At 50.3% G+C, this 13,419-nt stretch overlaps 1 protein-coding gene across 1 annotated transcript in view; it reads left to right on the top strand.

The window, feature by feature from the left end:
* Positions 1-3,146: 3,146 nt before the first annotated feature.
* The window catches only part of PRR12 (proline rich 12), a 44,607-nt gene continuing 34,334 nt past the window's right edge, over positions 3,147-13,419 (top strand). Inside the window, exon 1 of the mRNA XM_082194280.1 lies at positions 3,147-3,450. Within this exon, the coding sequence (XP_082050406.1) occupies positions 3,365-3,450 (86 nt within the window). The 5' untranslated portion in view covers positions 3,147-3,364. The remainder of the gene's footprint in view (positions 3,451-13,419) is intronic.

Here is a 13,419-nt window from a genome sequence, read left to right as displayed (position 1 = left end):
TAGTCTAGTATATTGAGTGACACATTCCAAATATCAAGGTTTTAATCTCTTGAGGATGTATTTGTTCCAAGTTTCCGAATAGTACAGAAGAGCCACAACTATGCTACGATCTCTTGGCTAGTTTGTACCAAATTTAGGCAGACGCTGCCTTCGGCTGTTGCTCCATCTAGCCTACTATTGTCAACTCTGGCTCGCAGCAGCTGTTCTCTGTCTTCTGCTACTTGACCATTTAACTGAGGATGCAACAAACTGAACCTGTGTTCTGAATACAACACGATACAAAGTTTACCGCTGAGATTCCGCCCTTCTCTTTCAGCTTTCTGCTGTCTCTCCAGTAAAGACCGGTGAAAGAAATACAACATCCATGGTGGTGGTCATTATTACATCTTGTGGCAGTGAATTCTCACAACCAGAAGACACACACACACACACCTGCCATGTCCAAGTTCTTGGGGTGTTTGTGTGTTAAGGGGCAGGACTCTCACTGGCTTGTTCTGCACTGAATGGACCTTGATTACGACTTCCAAATAAATAAAAACTAGGAACAGCATCTACAAACTTTACTTCTCTCCCCACTACATTACACACAGGGATGCACAACTGCAGCTTTGAGAAAAGAGATGCAATTCTGGGCGCACCCCCTCTATTCAGACTTTTTGCTTAAGCACCCAAGGTGGTTTACTCAATCAAAGCAGTTGAAAAATTAACATAATGGCAGGCACCAGAAAGCTAATAATGGGAAGGCAATTAGGCAAGCATTCATGCAGGGGCCAAGCCAGGGAGTTGGGGTGGGAGAGCTGTATCTGAATCTCAACCTGGAGAGTGTGTTCTCCAGTTGAGTAAACTCTTTGATGTCAGCAGCTAGAGTGAGGCACAGGGAACATATTACATTGCTGACAGCTAGACAGCAGAGGGACAGGCCAATCCAGAGACTTTGTACAGCCTTCCAATCGCAGCAGCTGACATTGCACACCACTGTTTCTGTCTGCACCTATAGTGGGCTGAGCACACACAGACCCAGGTGCCTTGCCAGGGTGTATCTCAGCTTCAGGCCATGAGGTTTCAACCTCTGGAGTCCCTGACAATTAGCGAATGGAGGCACAGATTTAAACCACTCCTTTGTAGCCATAATACCTGCAGGGAGTGTAGGGGTTGTAACATTCTGAAAACTAGACTCAGATTCTTTTGAATACGCTTTTTTTTCTGGGCAAAATCAGAATGCTGCTCTACTGCAGTCAGTAAACAGGGCTTGGGTCTTACCCTCCCCATTTCCATTTTAAGATGATGAGTTGGGTGCTTTCAGGCCTGAATTTAAACGGCCCGTAGCTTGCTGTGTCTGAGACCAAGCAAGCTACAGGCCATTTAACTTCAAGTCTGAGCTGAAAATGGTCTGCTCAGGCCTGAGACCTCCAGAGGTTGAAATCTTGGGCTAAAGTCTTTTAACTGACCTGCATCCTCCCTCCAGCCGAAGCTGTCGATTGCCTATGGTCTATTAACCATTGCGTCTTAAAACCAATTCACCTTCAGAGAGAAGCGACTGGCCATGCATTTGTGTAACTTGCTCTCTTGTAAGGCTTCATTGTCAGATTCTACATTTGCTTTTGCACGTTAATATGAGTGATAATCAGGAGTGCATCAGGAAGCCAATAATTTTCACACATCATTGGTATAACGCAGAGGGGGCTATTACTGAACTACAACTCCCATCAGCCCCAGCCAGCATGGCCAACAGTTAGGGATGATGGAAGCTGTAGTCCAATAAAATAAAATAAAATAAAATCTGGAGTGTCACAGGTTAGCCACCTTGGCATACACTGTCATTTATGAAAATTGTGTGAGTGTCTATTTCGATCTGTGTATGTGCACAGAGCACAGAGGGGAGTTTAGTATTTTAGTTTGGCACATAGTTTAGCTTCACAGAGTCCTTGCAGTGTACTCCTTGTTTTCATAGTGTGTACACAGAACGTGAGATTGAAGCCACTTACTGGGCGCGAGAAAGTAGTGTCTCTGAAGTCATATACACCTGCCTTCTATACACCTGTGCACACAGCTAGGGCCAAACATCCAGCACGAACTACTGTTGTACCTTTTCCTACACCTTTGTGTGAAGCAACCCTGAGTGCCCTTGCACAGATCTCCTACTTCCCCACCAGCCAAGGCTTGACTCTCGTCTCCGCCGTAACGTTTTGAAGGGCATCCCCACGTGTCGGAAAACACACGCCCGGTGGGGTGGGGGGGGAGGAAGAGAGAAGCCTTAGCCAATCAGTGCTGCGAAGGCCGAGTTCACCGCGTCTTTTTAAGATATGCGAATGCCCTTCAAACATTACCGGGGGTGGGGAGTTCAAAACCAAAACAAAACACAAAGCCGCGAGAGGAAACGGCGTGGAGAGCTACCCCGCGCGCTCCACGAACTCCCAGCAAAAAGCGGTCCAACTTCCTGGCCCACCTGGTCGGCATTTTAAGTTCACACGTGGAAAGTAAAGCGGAGAAGACCTCGGCAAAAAAAGGGAGAAAAAGTTCCCAGCTTTTGCTGCCCTTTCTGCCCCCCACCCCTACTTGACCTGCCCCCCTCTCCATCATTTCCCGCTTGTTCTGGCTCCTTCCCCCCCACCGCGACCCGCCTCAGCTCTCCCCACATCTCCCCTCCACCCGTCCATCTCCCCTCCCCTCACCCCGGCCGGCTCGGCCATTGCCCGCTCCGGCCGCCGCCGTTGCCTTTGTCCTTCGGCCCCTGCGGGCGCCCTCTCCGTCCAGCCTTGCGCCCCCCTCCCCGCTTCTCCTCCTTCCTGCTCCATTTCCTGCGTGCAGACTCTCTCTCCCTCCCTCCCTCCCTCCATCTCCGGCGCCCCTGCCCCTTCCTCCCCGCCTGCCCACCATCCCCTCACAGCCGCCCGCCCGACCGCCTCCTCCTCCTCCTCCTCCTCAGCACGGGATTGTGGGAGGAAGCGGAGCGGAGCGCAGACAGACGCCCAGCGAACATGGCTGCACCATGAGCCGCCTCCCAGAGGCTCGCCGCCGCCGCCGCCACCACCACCGCCGCCGCCTCCTCCCGCCGCCGCCGCCTCAGCGCTAGCGCCAGCCCGAGGCTTGAGCCCAGGCCGAGCGGCGGGGCGGGGCGGCGGGGAGCGCCGCGGCCGAGGGGGGGAGGCGGAGGCAGAGGCGGAGGAGGGACCCCCCCTCTCTCTCCTTGCCTCCCTCCCTCCCTCCACGGTCTCCTCCCCGATTGCCCCCCTCCTCCCCCCCGTCGACCGACGCCGCCGCCGCCGCCGCACGGGGAGGCGCTGTGGGGACCCAGACTGAGCGCGGAGACGGGCCGACGGACCGAGGCCGGCCCCAGGCGCCCGCTCCCCGGCGCCCGCTCCCCATGGATAGGAACTACCCCAGCGCCGGCTTCGGGGATCCGCTGGGCGCCGGCCCGGGATGGAGCTACGAGCGCTCGGCCAAGGCCAGGTCAGGCCGGCGGACGGGGAAGGATGGGGAGGCGGGAGGGGGGGAGGAGGAGTGAAAGGGAGAAGCAGCCCCCCCCTCGCAGTCCCGGGCAAGCGCTGGGTGGGGGGGGGTCAAAGAGGGAACCCCCCCCCTCAGCCAGCCCCTCCTCGCCTGCTGCTTCTGCTTCGCGGGCCTCCACTTCTGGGCCTGGGAAAGCGGGGTGGTGGATGGGTGGGGGGAAGCGGGGTGCAGAGTGCGGGGTGGGGGCCCGAGGGAAGGCCAGGAATAACCGGAGGATGTGCGCTTTTTGCCCCCCCCCGAAGGCATTTGGGGGGGACCTTCCTCGCGTCTGGAGGGTTGCCTTGTGCAAAGTGGGGGGAGGGAGGGAGGGAGGGAGAGAAGAGGCCTCTAGGCCATGCAGAGGAATGGGGGAGCCACTGAGGCGCACGGCTCCCCGCGGCGGCGGTTGGAAGTGGGGGGGGGGGTTACACGCGTGCAAAGGGTAAGGGGGGTGCAAGGGAAGGTGAGGATCCTCGGGCTTCCCCCACCCCCCGTGCAAGGCAACCCGGCAACCTCTGCAGGGAGAAACTGTGCTCAGTTCCATGCAGGTGAGAGAGGAGCAGGGGGAGAGAAAAGGCGCTGTGTGGTGGGGAATTTTTTTGGGGGGGGCGGTCCTCTGCTTCCTTGCCCCTAGGCATACACACGCTGAGAGGTGTCCGGTGGGGGACACTCCTTGTCCCCTTCCATGATGCTGGCGTTGCATCCCTGGATTTCCTTCATGCGATGCAAGAAGCTTTTGCAACTCCCACCTACATCCGTGTTTGGGGGGGGGGCAGGGAACGTGGCCCTGGGAAAATCAGCCTTCCTTGGAGAATTTTTCTCCTTTGCTAGGAGGACTGTGCAGAACTGATCTCCCTCCTGCCTTTTAGGAGGCTTTGCATTTGGGGACCTCTCTCCACATTTCAGCATTCTTGGCACCAGAAGAGAAATCCTGAGCCAGGGCCTCTCACAAAGTGGGAGAATCTCCCCCTCTTTTATTCACATGGTGACATGTATGTACCCCCTTGTGCAGTGTGGTTCAGAGTGAGGTTACTTTGAATTTGTGTGTGGATATCTGGTGTTGGAAGTTGTAGAATATAGGATAAGCCCTTTGGTTGGGGGATGGAGACGAAGATATAGAGGTGTTTGTAAAAGGCTTGGGGAGGTACGCTCTAAATGAAGGAAGGAAGTGCAGGACATTGGGAACCCCCTATGTTTCCAGGGACTTCCCTGTGAAATAAGGCTCAGATGGGGGGGGCAAAGATCCTGTGACCCTCTTTATGCTGTGCTTCTTAACTGGGACACATATCCTCTGTGTGGTTTATGCCTGTGATGGCATCGTTCAGCCGTAGAAGAGAGCCACAATAGGGGGGAGTTGGCCACCTGAATCTCTGAGACCTAGTGGGGGAGGGTGGAGGCCTTTGAATCTTCAAACTTTAGATCTCTGGCTATTTGTTCCTGGGAATGCTTCTTAGGAATGAAAATAACTTGTGGGGGAGTTCCACCAAGTACAGCTCTGACCTACCCCATTTACTAAGAAAAGTGGGAGAAGATTGGCTACACAAATCCCCATCCCCATTGATACAAGACACATCCCACTTGCTCTCTCAAAGAGAAATACAATAGCCCTGCCCCCTCCCTTTTGAAGAACCCAGTTATTTGGATCCTTATACCCTTTCATACCTCTGCTCTGACAAATTAGGGCAGGCTCCCTCCAGATGTTTTGGACAATACAACTCGGACTGGCTGGGGCTGATGGGAGTTGTAGTCCAAAACACCTGGAGGGTTGATGAAGACTGTATTAGGCCTTGCTGCCCGCTAGGAGAACCCAAGAATGCTGATTCCAATAATTCCTGCTCTCTTTCTGTAAGGAGTCCTGTATCCCTCATCCCGCCTCTCCTCTAAAGAACCTAGCAAGAGTGGAATGGTCTTTACTCCCTTCCAGTAAGCGGGAAGGGTCATAGCTCACCTTCTTTGCATGTGGATGGTCCCAGATTCAATCCCCAGCATCTCCAGGTAGGACTTTCTGGGAGAGACCCCACATCTGAAAGGCCAGAGAGCCACTGCTGGTCCATGTACACAACACTGAGATGGGGGGGACCTAATAGGCTGTCTCAGAATAAGGCAGCTTTCTATGTCCCAATTTCTTGCTCATTTCCCACAGCATTCAGGAGTTCCATCTCTCTCTTTTTTGCACCAGAGGCCAGTTTGCTTCTTCATCCCCTTTCCCAGTAGTGCTTTTACAGGTAAGGAGTGCAGAAGGATGGCGTGTTGTGCCGTGTTACTTCCACACATCTTGTGCAAACTGTTTGAGGCAGCCCTCGTGCTTGTTAGCCTTTGATAAGAAAGTGGCAATCTGAGATTTCATTTAAATGTGACACTGGCCACAAGAAGCGCTTAACCCATATAAACATTCCCTGAGGCCGCCATCCATCTCGTATAAATGCACTTACTGCGTGTGCTGCCACACATGGGCAGAGCGCTAGTGTAGCAGTGGTCCACGCAGGTGCGTTGCTGGAATGCTTGTGCTGCTGGGACACGTGTGTGCCAGCACATGCACACTTAAATGTGCATCCTTGTGTCCAGTGTGCATTATGGATTTCCCTTGCTGCAAGTGAAGGACCATGGGAGAGGCAAGGTGGTGGGGCCCAGAATCCCTGGCTTCCCTTGAAGTATATGGTCCAGTGCTTTAAGAATAGGGGATTTTCAGAGGCAGCGCTCTAGAGTTTTCTGGGAAGGGGAACTGGGGTCAAGTGAAGGTGGAGAAATGAGGTATCAGATTCCAGACAAGCCACCTCAAAGATTCTTAGTGGGGCACTGCTCCAGTGTTTATTTGCAGGGGTCATGGCTTTAGACATGTACGTATGTATATATACATTAATCTCAAATGGGCCAAGGAGCAGAGTGAGACCACCTGGGCACAGATTGTCTCCAATGTACAATGTGCATGCAGACATACAGGAAGCAAATCAGGAGACTACATTTATTACCTCTCACATTTATTGTTGCATTATCTACCCCAAAGGAGCCATCCTCTGGTGCGTACAAGCTTTTGGCTTCTCCTCAGCTTGCCTCCCTGAAGAACCCTCTTCCTCCTTTTTTCTCCTCCTGCCCCTGGGACGAGGGCTGCTGAGGGATGAACTATATTTATTGTGCAGTTCAGTTACATTTGTGGAACATTGGAACAGTTGTGTTTGTGGCTTAAGGTGGGGGGGCTCATCATCAGTATGTCAAAACATGGAGAATTCTTGGCCTTTCTTACTTACTGCTGTCTTGGTGGGGGTGACCTTTTAGAAGCTGACTGGGATCACCTTCATTTCCTTTTGAAAGCACAGGTATGTATTTGGTACTGGGCATGGGACAGCAGCTTCTGCCCCTGCTGCAAGGTGCATCTGTGTGTACACAGAATACATTTCAGTCAAGTCTCTGTTCCCTTTGCTCCCAGTGCAGTAGGACTTTACCTGTCTGAGGCTAGCAATCAGAGTTTCCAGGTTGGAGGGCATGTTTTCTAGGTAGTCTTGAGGCCCGGGATTTCTCTCTTTGCCTTTGGGCCTGGAGGTGAGTTGGTTCTGTGGCTGTGTCTGCGAATGACTTTGAGGCAGTCTTGAAAATAAATCTGTAAAAGTTGCTCGCCCAGTAAGTTTGTATTATCTGCCAGCCTGCATGCACAATCTTTGATGTCAGGCTCATCAGTAGTCTTAAGTGGAAAGTGCTCTTTTTCCAGTTGACAGAGGCTTTCTGGCCTTCCTTAGGAATCACAAGCAGCCTAGACCAGTGGCTGTTTAGCGGCCTGTTTGGAGGCAGCAAGAGGCTGAGTTGGTGTGGTGGGCAAACTTTTTTGCCGAGGAATCAAGCCTATAACATCCATTGCTTCGTTTCCTAGTGGAGCTTTGTACTTTGGTCTGTTGAGTCCCCCTCATTTGTAACTTAAGTTTTTGACGTGTTTCTCTTAGACTTAATTTCCACCTCACACCCAAACCTGCCCCTGGAGCTCTGCATCTGACCTTAAAAAGCTCACACTCTCCTTTGCAGGTTTGTGATGCTCTTATGTCACAAGGCAGTGATACTGAGTGTGTAGGCTTTGGCTTTGGGGTGTTTTTCCTGTAGATGTTTCAGCCTGCAGGGTGAGTGCTCCTTCTCTCGTAAATTACGCTTTGACTACCGTGCGTGCACCTGAGGGTTATATATTCTGTCTCATAGCGTGATGATTCTGTCACCACCACACAAACCCGCAACAGATAAAGTTAGTGTGCTTTCTGATACAGTTGTGTGTGGCGTGCATCTAGAGAGTACCCCACTGCTGGGACTTGTGTGCCATACGTTTATTTTTAAAACGTTCTCCGAGGCAATTCAGATTTTCTGTGAAGAAAAGCGGAGTTTGGAAACTTGCATAAATGATGCAGATTTGCATGTGTTTTGCTTATTTTGCCTAATTTGTGCAGCTTCAGATAAGGAGAAAGGCGAAGGAGCTACTAGGCAGGCTGCCCAAGCACAGAGATCCAACACTACCAGCTTTGGAGACTTCGCTAGGTGCTGAAACCCATCTTTGCATCATCATTACGGGACAGAAGTTTCTCAGGAGACACTGCCCAGCACGCAATATTAAATACTGTGTTTGCACAGTAGTGCATTCTGTTCACAGCTCTTGTCCGCTACCAGCTTGAATTGCTGCACATGGGAATACTAGAAAGCTGTGTGGTGTGTTTATATCAGGGGTCAGTAAGCTTTCTCAGCAGGGGGCCAGTCCACTGTCCCTTAGACCTTGTGGGGGGCTGGACTAAATTTTGGGAAAAAATAATAATGAATGAATTCCTACGCCCCACAAATAATACAGAGATGCATTTTAAATAAAAACACACTTTCTGCTCATGTGAAAACACCAGGTAGGCCCCACAAATAACCCAGGGATGCATTTTAAATAAAAGGACATATTCTAATCATGTAAAAACATTCTGATTCCCAGACTGTCAGCAGGCTGGATTTAGAAGGCGATTGGGCCAGATCTGGCCCCCAGGCCTTAGTTTGCCTACCCATGGTTTATATCCTGCCACATATGGATTGTTGGACTGGCAATCTCTTGATGTTACCCTTGAACTTGCAACACTACATTCACATTTGTGTTTGCCCTCCCTGAGATGCATCCTACCATAACTTAAGAGTTCCGCTCCCCACCGTCTCCACTTCCTGTGTCCATGGCTTGCTTATTCCTGTGCATCATTTTGCATGGATCACACACCTTGCTCTGCAGGTATTTGAACACAATTAACCAATAGCTGTTGGATTTGTAGCTGCACCTGCAACACCTGCATTTAGAGAGTGCACTTGCAAGCTGCACTCATGGATTTTGATACAAAAGTTCTGCAAGTAGAACATTTGGGCCAGTTGTCCTTTCAGTTATGTTGTGGGTGCACTTTGCGCAATGCATTTTCACCTGCAATGGTTGTATTTGCGTATCATGTAGCTTCTGTGGAGGAACTAAGCGGTTGGGACAACGATGCATGTACAGTTGCATCTACAAAACCTTATGGCTATCATTGGGCTCCAGAGCTCTTAAGTGCACGTTCCATTAGCTTACATGGAATCCTGCATGTATGTGTGTTTCTCAAAAACTGCAAGTTTCTAGTTCTCATGGGGCTAGGGATTATTTGAACAAAGCTCAAGTTGATTCCTTTCCTTGGGGGGGAAATCCTGCAATCTTTCTTTGCCAACCACCTTTCTCTGTTCCTGTTTTCTTCTACCTTATTTGTTGTTTCTCCACACACACGCATACTATATCAAGAAAGACAGGGTGGCAAAGCATGCTCATTTGTAACCTTTTATTTTGCTGTTAAAATTTTCAGGTGCACACTTCTGCAGGTGCCTGGCTGCATCCTGCTGGGGAATACATCACCTTTCTTCCTGAACATGCGTCTTAGGCTCCAATCACATGTCGTGTATTCTCAAATAATTCCTTACAAACCCTCAATAACCACAACTCCCACCTGTATGATGCTGGAAGCAATCCCTGTAGAAAGATTGCCCCGCAAGAGAGGAAGAAATCTTGGTATTCTAAGTTGTGGTTTCCTGGAAAGCAGGGGGTGGGGTGGGGTGTCCAGCTCTGATAGGTGGTGGTGTTTTTTTTAAGTAAACAATCCAGGAGTAGGGATATCTATTTCACTTTAAACTGTAGTCTATATTATTCTCCTTCCTAACTTCAGCTTCTCTGTATTAGAAGTGAAGAGAACGGTATTTAACAGTTTCAACTAGTGTTGTTTGTGTGAACATGGTGCTTGCATTTAATGCTAATGATATTTTGCTGCTGTTCTGCATTTCTTGCAATAAAACAGGGGCTACATTTAAAGCAATATCATACCACTTTATTAACAGATCTTGCTTCCCCCAAAAGAATCCTAGGAACTGTAGCCTGTTACAAACGCTGAGAGCTTTTAGGGGACTCTTATTCTCTTCACAGAGCTGCGGTTTTTAGTGTGATTTAACAGTAAGCCTCTCATTGTAAGGCAGGCATAGGCAAACTCCTGCCCTCCAGATGTTTTGAGACTACAATTCCCATCATCGCTGACCACTGGTCCTGTTAGGCAGGGATGATGGGAATTGTAGTTCCAAAACATCTGGAGGGCCGGAGTTTGCCTATGCCTGCTGTAAGGGGAACAAGAGTCTCCTAACAACTCTCAGAGCCCTTAACAAACTGCAGTTCCCAGGATTCTTTGGGGCAAGCCATGACAATTTTAAGTGGTATGATACTGCTTTGAATGTATATTGCAAGTGGGCCCAGTGTTAGGTTTGTAGCCCTCTCTTCCACAAAGGATTTGTCCTTAACATCATTCATCATCCTCAAGCTACTCTGGGAAACAGGTCACTCATCTTCCTCAGTTACAGGTGAGGGAAACTGTGGCTCAATAAGCAAGAGCCACTGGTTTGCTCAGCATCCTCTCATAGCTCCCAGAGGTCCAGTGGTTTATCAGCTGTTGCTTATGTCATCTGTGTTTTTTGGAAGGGTGCGACCTCTTTCCTTCTGCCAGGAGCTGTGTAGCTTATTAGTGGCAGGCCTTGTAGGCAAGATCCAGTGTCCTGAGCAGGGAGAGGGCTTGGATAGGTGGTGTTTGGGCCTGGGGGCCCTGAACTCAAGCGCTGACCCATGTTTTGCGTTTATTGTGTGGCCTCGGAAAAGTCACACACTCTCAGACTCAATCCCCAGGCTCTGTGCAATGGGAACATCAGTGGCCTGCCTAACTGGGTGGTTGTGAGAGTGAATTTAACAGAGGTCGTAAAGCACTCCTGCAAATTAAAAGTGTTACTATACCGCAACTGAAAATGGTATACAGTAGAGCAGAATTACCTCCTTCTGCAGACACCTGAACGGAGCATGTCTCGTGTGTGGATCCAGTCATCTGAATCTTTCTGCCATTACTAGAGTTCACTGGTATGATATGCATTTGCTTTGCCATCTCTGCCAAGAGGGCTTTCCCCATCAGCTACTGTCTGCTGAAGTGAGGAATCAGCGCTTAGTGCAGAATTGGGAGAGTTCTCTGTTCTGTGCTAGCCGCCACCGAGGGAGGCTTGATTTCTATTCGCCATGACGGCTGTGCTCTTACCTCCACAGTTGGAGGCAGCAGTGTCTCTGAACACCAGTTGCTGGAAATCACAGGAGGATAGAGTGCTCTTGTGCCTAAACCTTGCTTGCTGCTTCCTTCCAGGCAACTATTCGGCCCCCGTAGGAACAGAACGATGGACTAGACGGGCCACTGGCCTGATCTGGCAAGCTTTGTTTACGTTTGTGTGCGTCTATCTCTTTCTCTGCCTCGGGATGGTTTTCCATTCAGCTGTTGACACAGTGCTCTGTAGCAAGCGAGACAGTGATGAGGGTGAATGAAAGACTCTCTTATTTCCTGTTTCCTGTAACCCTTCGCAGAATGGCCCTCTCGTGGTTGCTACAGCGCAGTCCATCTCTCGGCTGCAGGCAGGCATGTTGTGTGCAAAGGGGGGGTTGCCTGCTTTCATGGCCAGCCGCCTCCTTTCTTGCCCTCCCTGCCTTGCTTTCACATTGCAACCTCTGTAGCTCCCTGCGAGTTTCCCCGCCCGCTAGCAGGTAGCTGCATTCCTGAGACAGGCGCGCTTGCTGCTGCTACCAGGATCACTCGTACCACCTGGATTCCTCCCTGCAAAGAGGGGTGCACACCCCATGTGGCTTCTCTTGTCCCAAAGCTGTGCTTGCGTTTCCTGCACGGCACGTGCATAATTATGTGCGTGTGTGTTGAGGCATGTGCCACATTTCAGAAAATAAGTAACGGTGGCAGGTTGGTTTGGCGCTAGGAGGAGGGGAGTGGCAGCGTTGTACATAATTAGACACATGAAGTGTTTCCCAAAGGGAGTGCGGAAAGAGAGAGAGCATTGCCTGGGTGTTGTGTACAGAAAGCTGGGAGAGTGGCGGGTGTTTTGTGAAGGAATACCTCCCCCCACCAATAAATCTTGGCAAACCTGTGTGGCGTACCAGGCCTTTCTGCCACGTTATTTACTGCCCCAAGTGAATAGCTGCCTGCGGTTTAGGGTGCGGTGCTGTACCCTCTTAACCCCATTCACTTCAGTGGGACTTACTTTGGAGTAGCCTGTACAGTGGTACCTCGGGTTAAGAACTTAATTCGTTCCAGAGGTCTGTTCTTAACTGGAAACTGTTATTAACCTGAGACACCACTTTAGCTAATGGGGCCTCCCATGCCACCGCCGCGTGATTTCTGTTCTCATCCTGAAGCAAAGTTCTTAACCCGAGGTACTATTTTTGGGTTAGCAGAGTCTGTAACCTGAAGCATCTGTAACCGGAGGTACCACTGTATAGGATTAAATTATAAGTGTGTTAAATCCAAGCGGCTGGGAGCTCTAGCACCTGTGATTTCTGATAAGAGCGGCTGAACTGTCAGCTGGGCACATGTATTTGGGGTGGGGGCAATGGGAGAGTGCTGACTTTTTCTCTTTTAAAGTGGTGGTAAAATCCAGTGGTTTAGAGCAGGTGCTTAAGAGGCAGGGCCTGGGAAAGGGGATTTTTGCAGCTTAGAGCAGGGAGCTGGAAGCAAGGCCTTTGGAGCTCTCAGTTTTCTTGACCTGGTCATTTTTTTTAAGAGTGCGTGTGTGTAAGAATATTACTACAAATCATCCGAGGCGGAAATGTGTGTGAAGGGAAGAAGAATTTCAGGTAAAGGACAAGAGTCAGGAGCAGGGCTGAACTGGCTGGGTTGCAGATAAGGAAAGAGAGAGAGAGATCTCAGCAGCACCTACAGCTGAGGAAGGAGGTCAGGAATGAGGGGCGTTCTTCTGCAAGCTGCGATTGCTGCATTTTGGCCGCTGGGCTAGACAGCTGCGTCTTCCTGTGCAAGGCAGGGGAGGGGAAGGGATGCGGGTCACATGCAGAGGCTGTGGGAAACCAGGAGGTGGGGACTACATTTCCCATCATGCATCACTGGTTACACATTCCAGTCTCTTTTGCTGCCTAGGTGAGTTGCTAATGAAAGAGGATAGAGTGGGGTAGTGGGAGGAGGTGCCTTGATCTTTTTCCCAAGCATCTAAACAAGGCAAGGCGAAACCACCTCCTGGTGCCTGTGGTGTTTCAGTATCAACTGTGTTTTGGTTTAATGTCATTATTTCGTTCCTCTCGAATGAGGGCATTGGTGTGCCCATTTTATGGGTGAGGAGCTCACGCCCATGGCTGCGCAATGTCACCTAGAAAGTTAATAGCCAAGCAGGGTTCTGAAATCTAGAGCTCATGTGCTAGACCCCACATTTCTGTGCACTCAAAATTAAAGAATCCCGTATAATTGGGTTCCTTGACCTCAGCCACTACCAGGCTTTCCGCTGATAAGCTTTGCATGAAACCTTTTGTGCATATAATCAGGATGTCCAAACTGTGTGAAGTGCGTCAAAAGATCTCAGCCACATTCCCAGAGAAGTTGCCAAGTCTGACCA

This window comes from Podarcis vaucheri (genome assembly GCF_965113315.1).
Source record: "Podarcis vaucheri genome assembly, chromosome: 13".
Taxonomy (NCBI): Eukaryota; Metazoa; Chordata; class Lepidosauria; order Squamata; family Lacertidae; genus Podarcis; species Podarcis vaucheri.
Note: the sequence above shows the minus strand (reverse complement) of the source record. Positions and strands in the feature narration are given on the sequence as shown.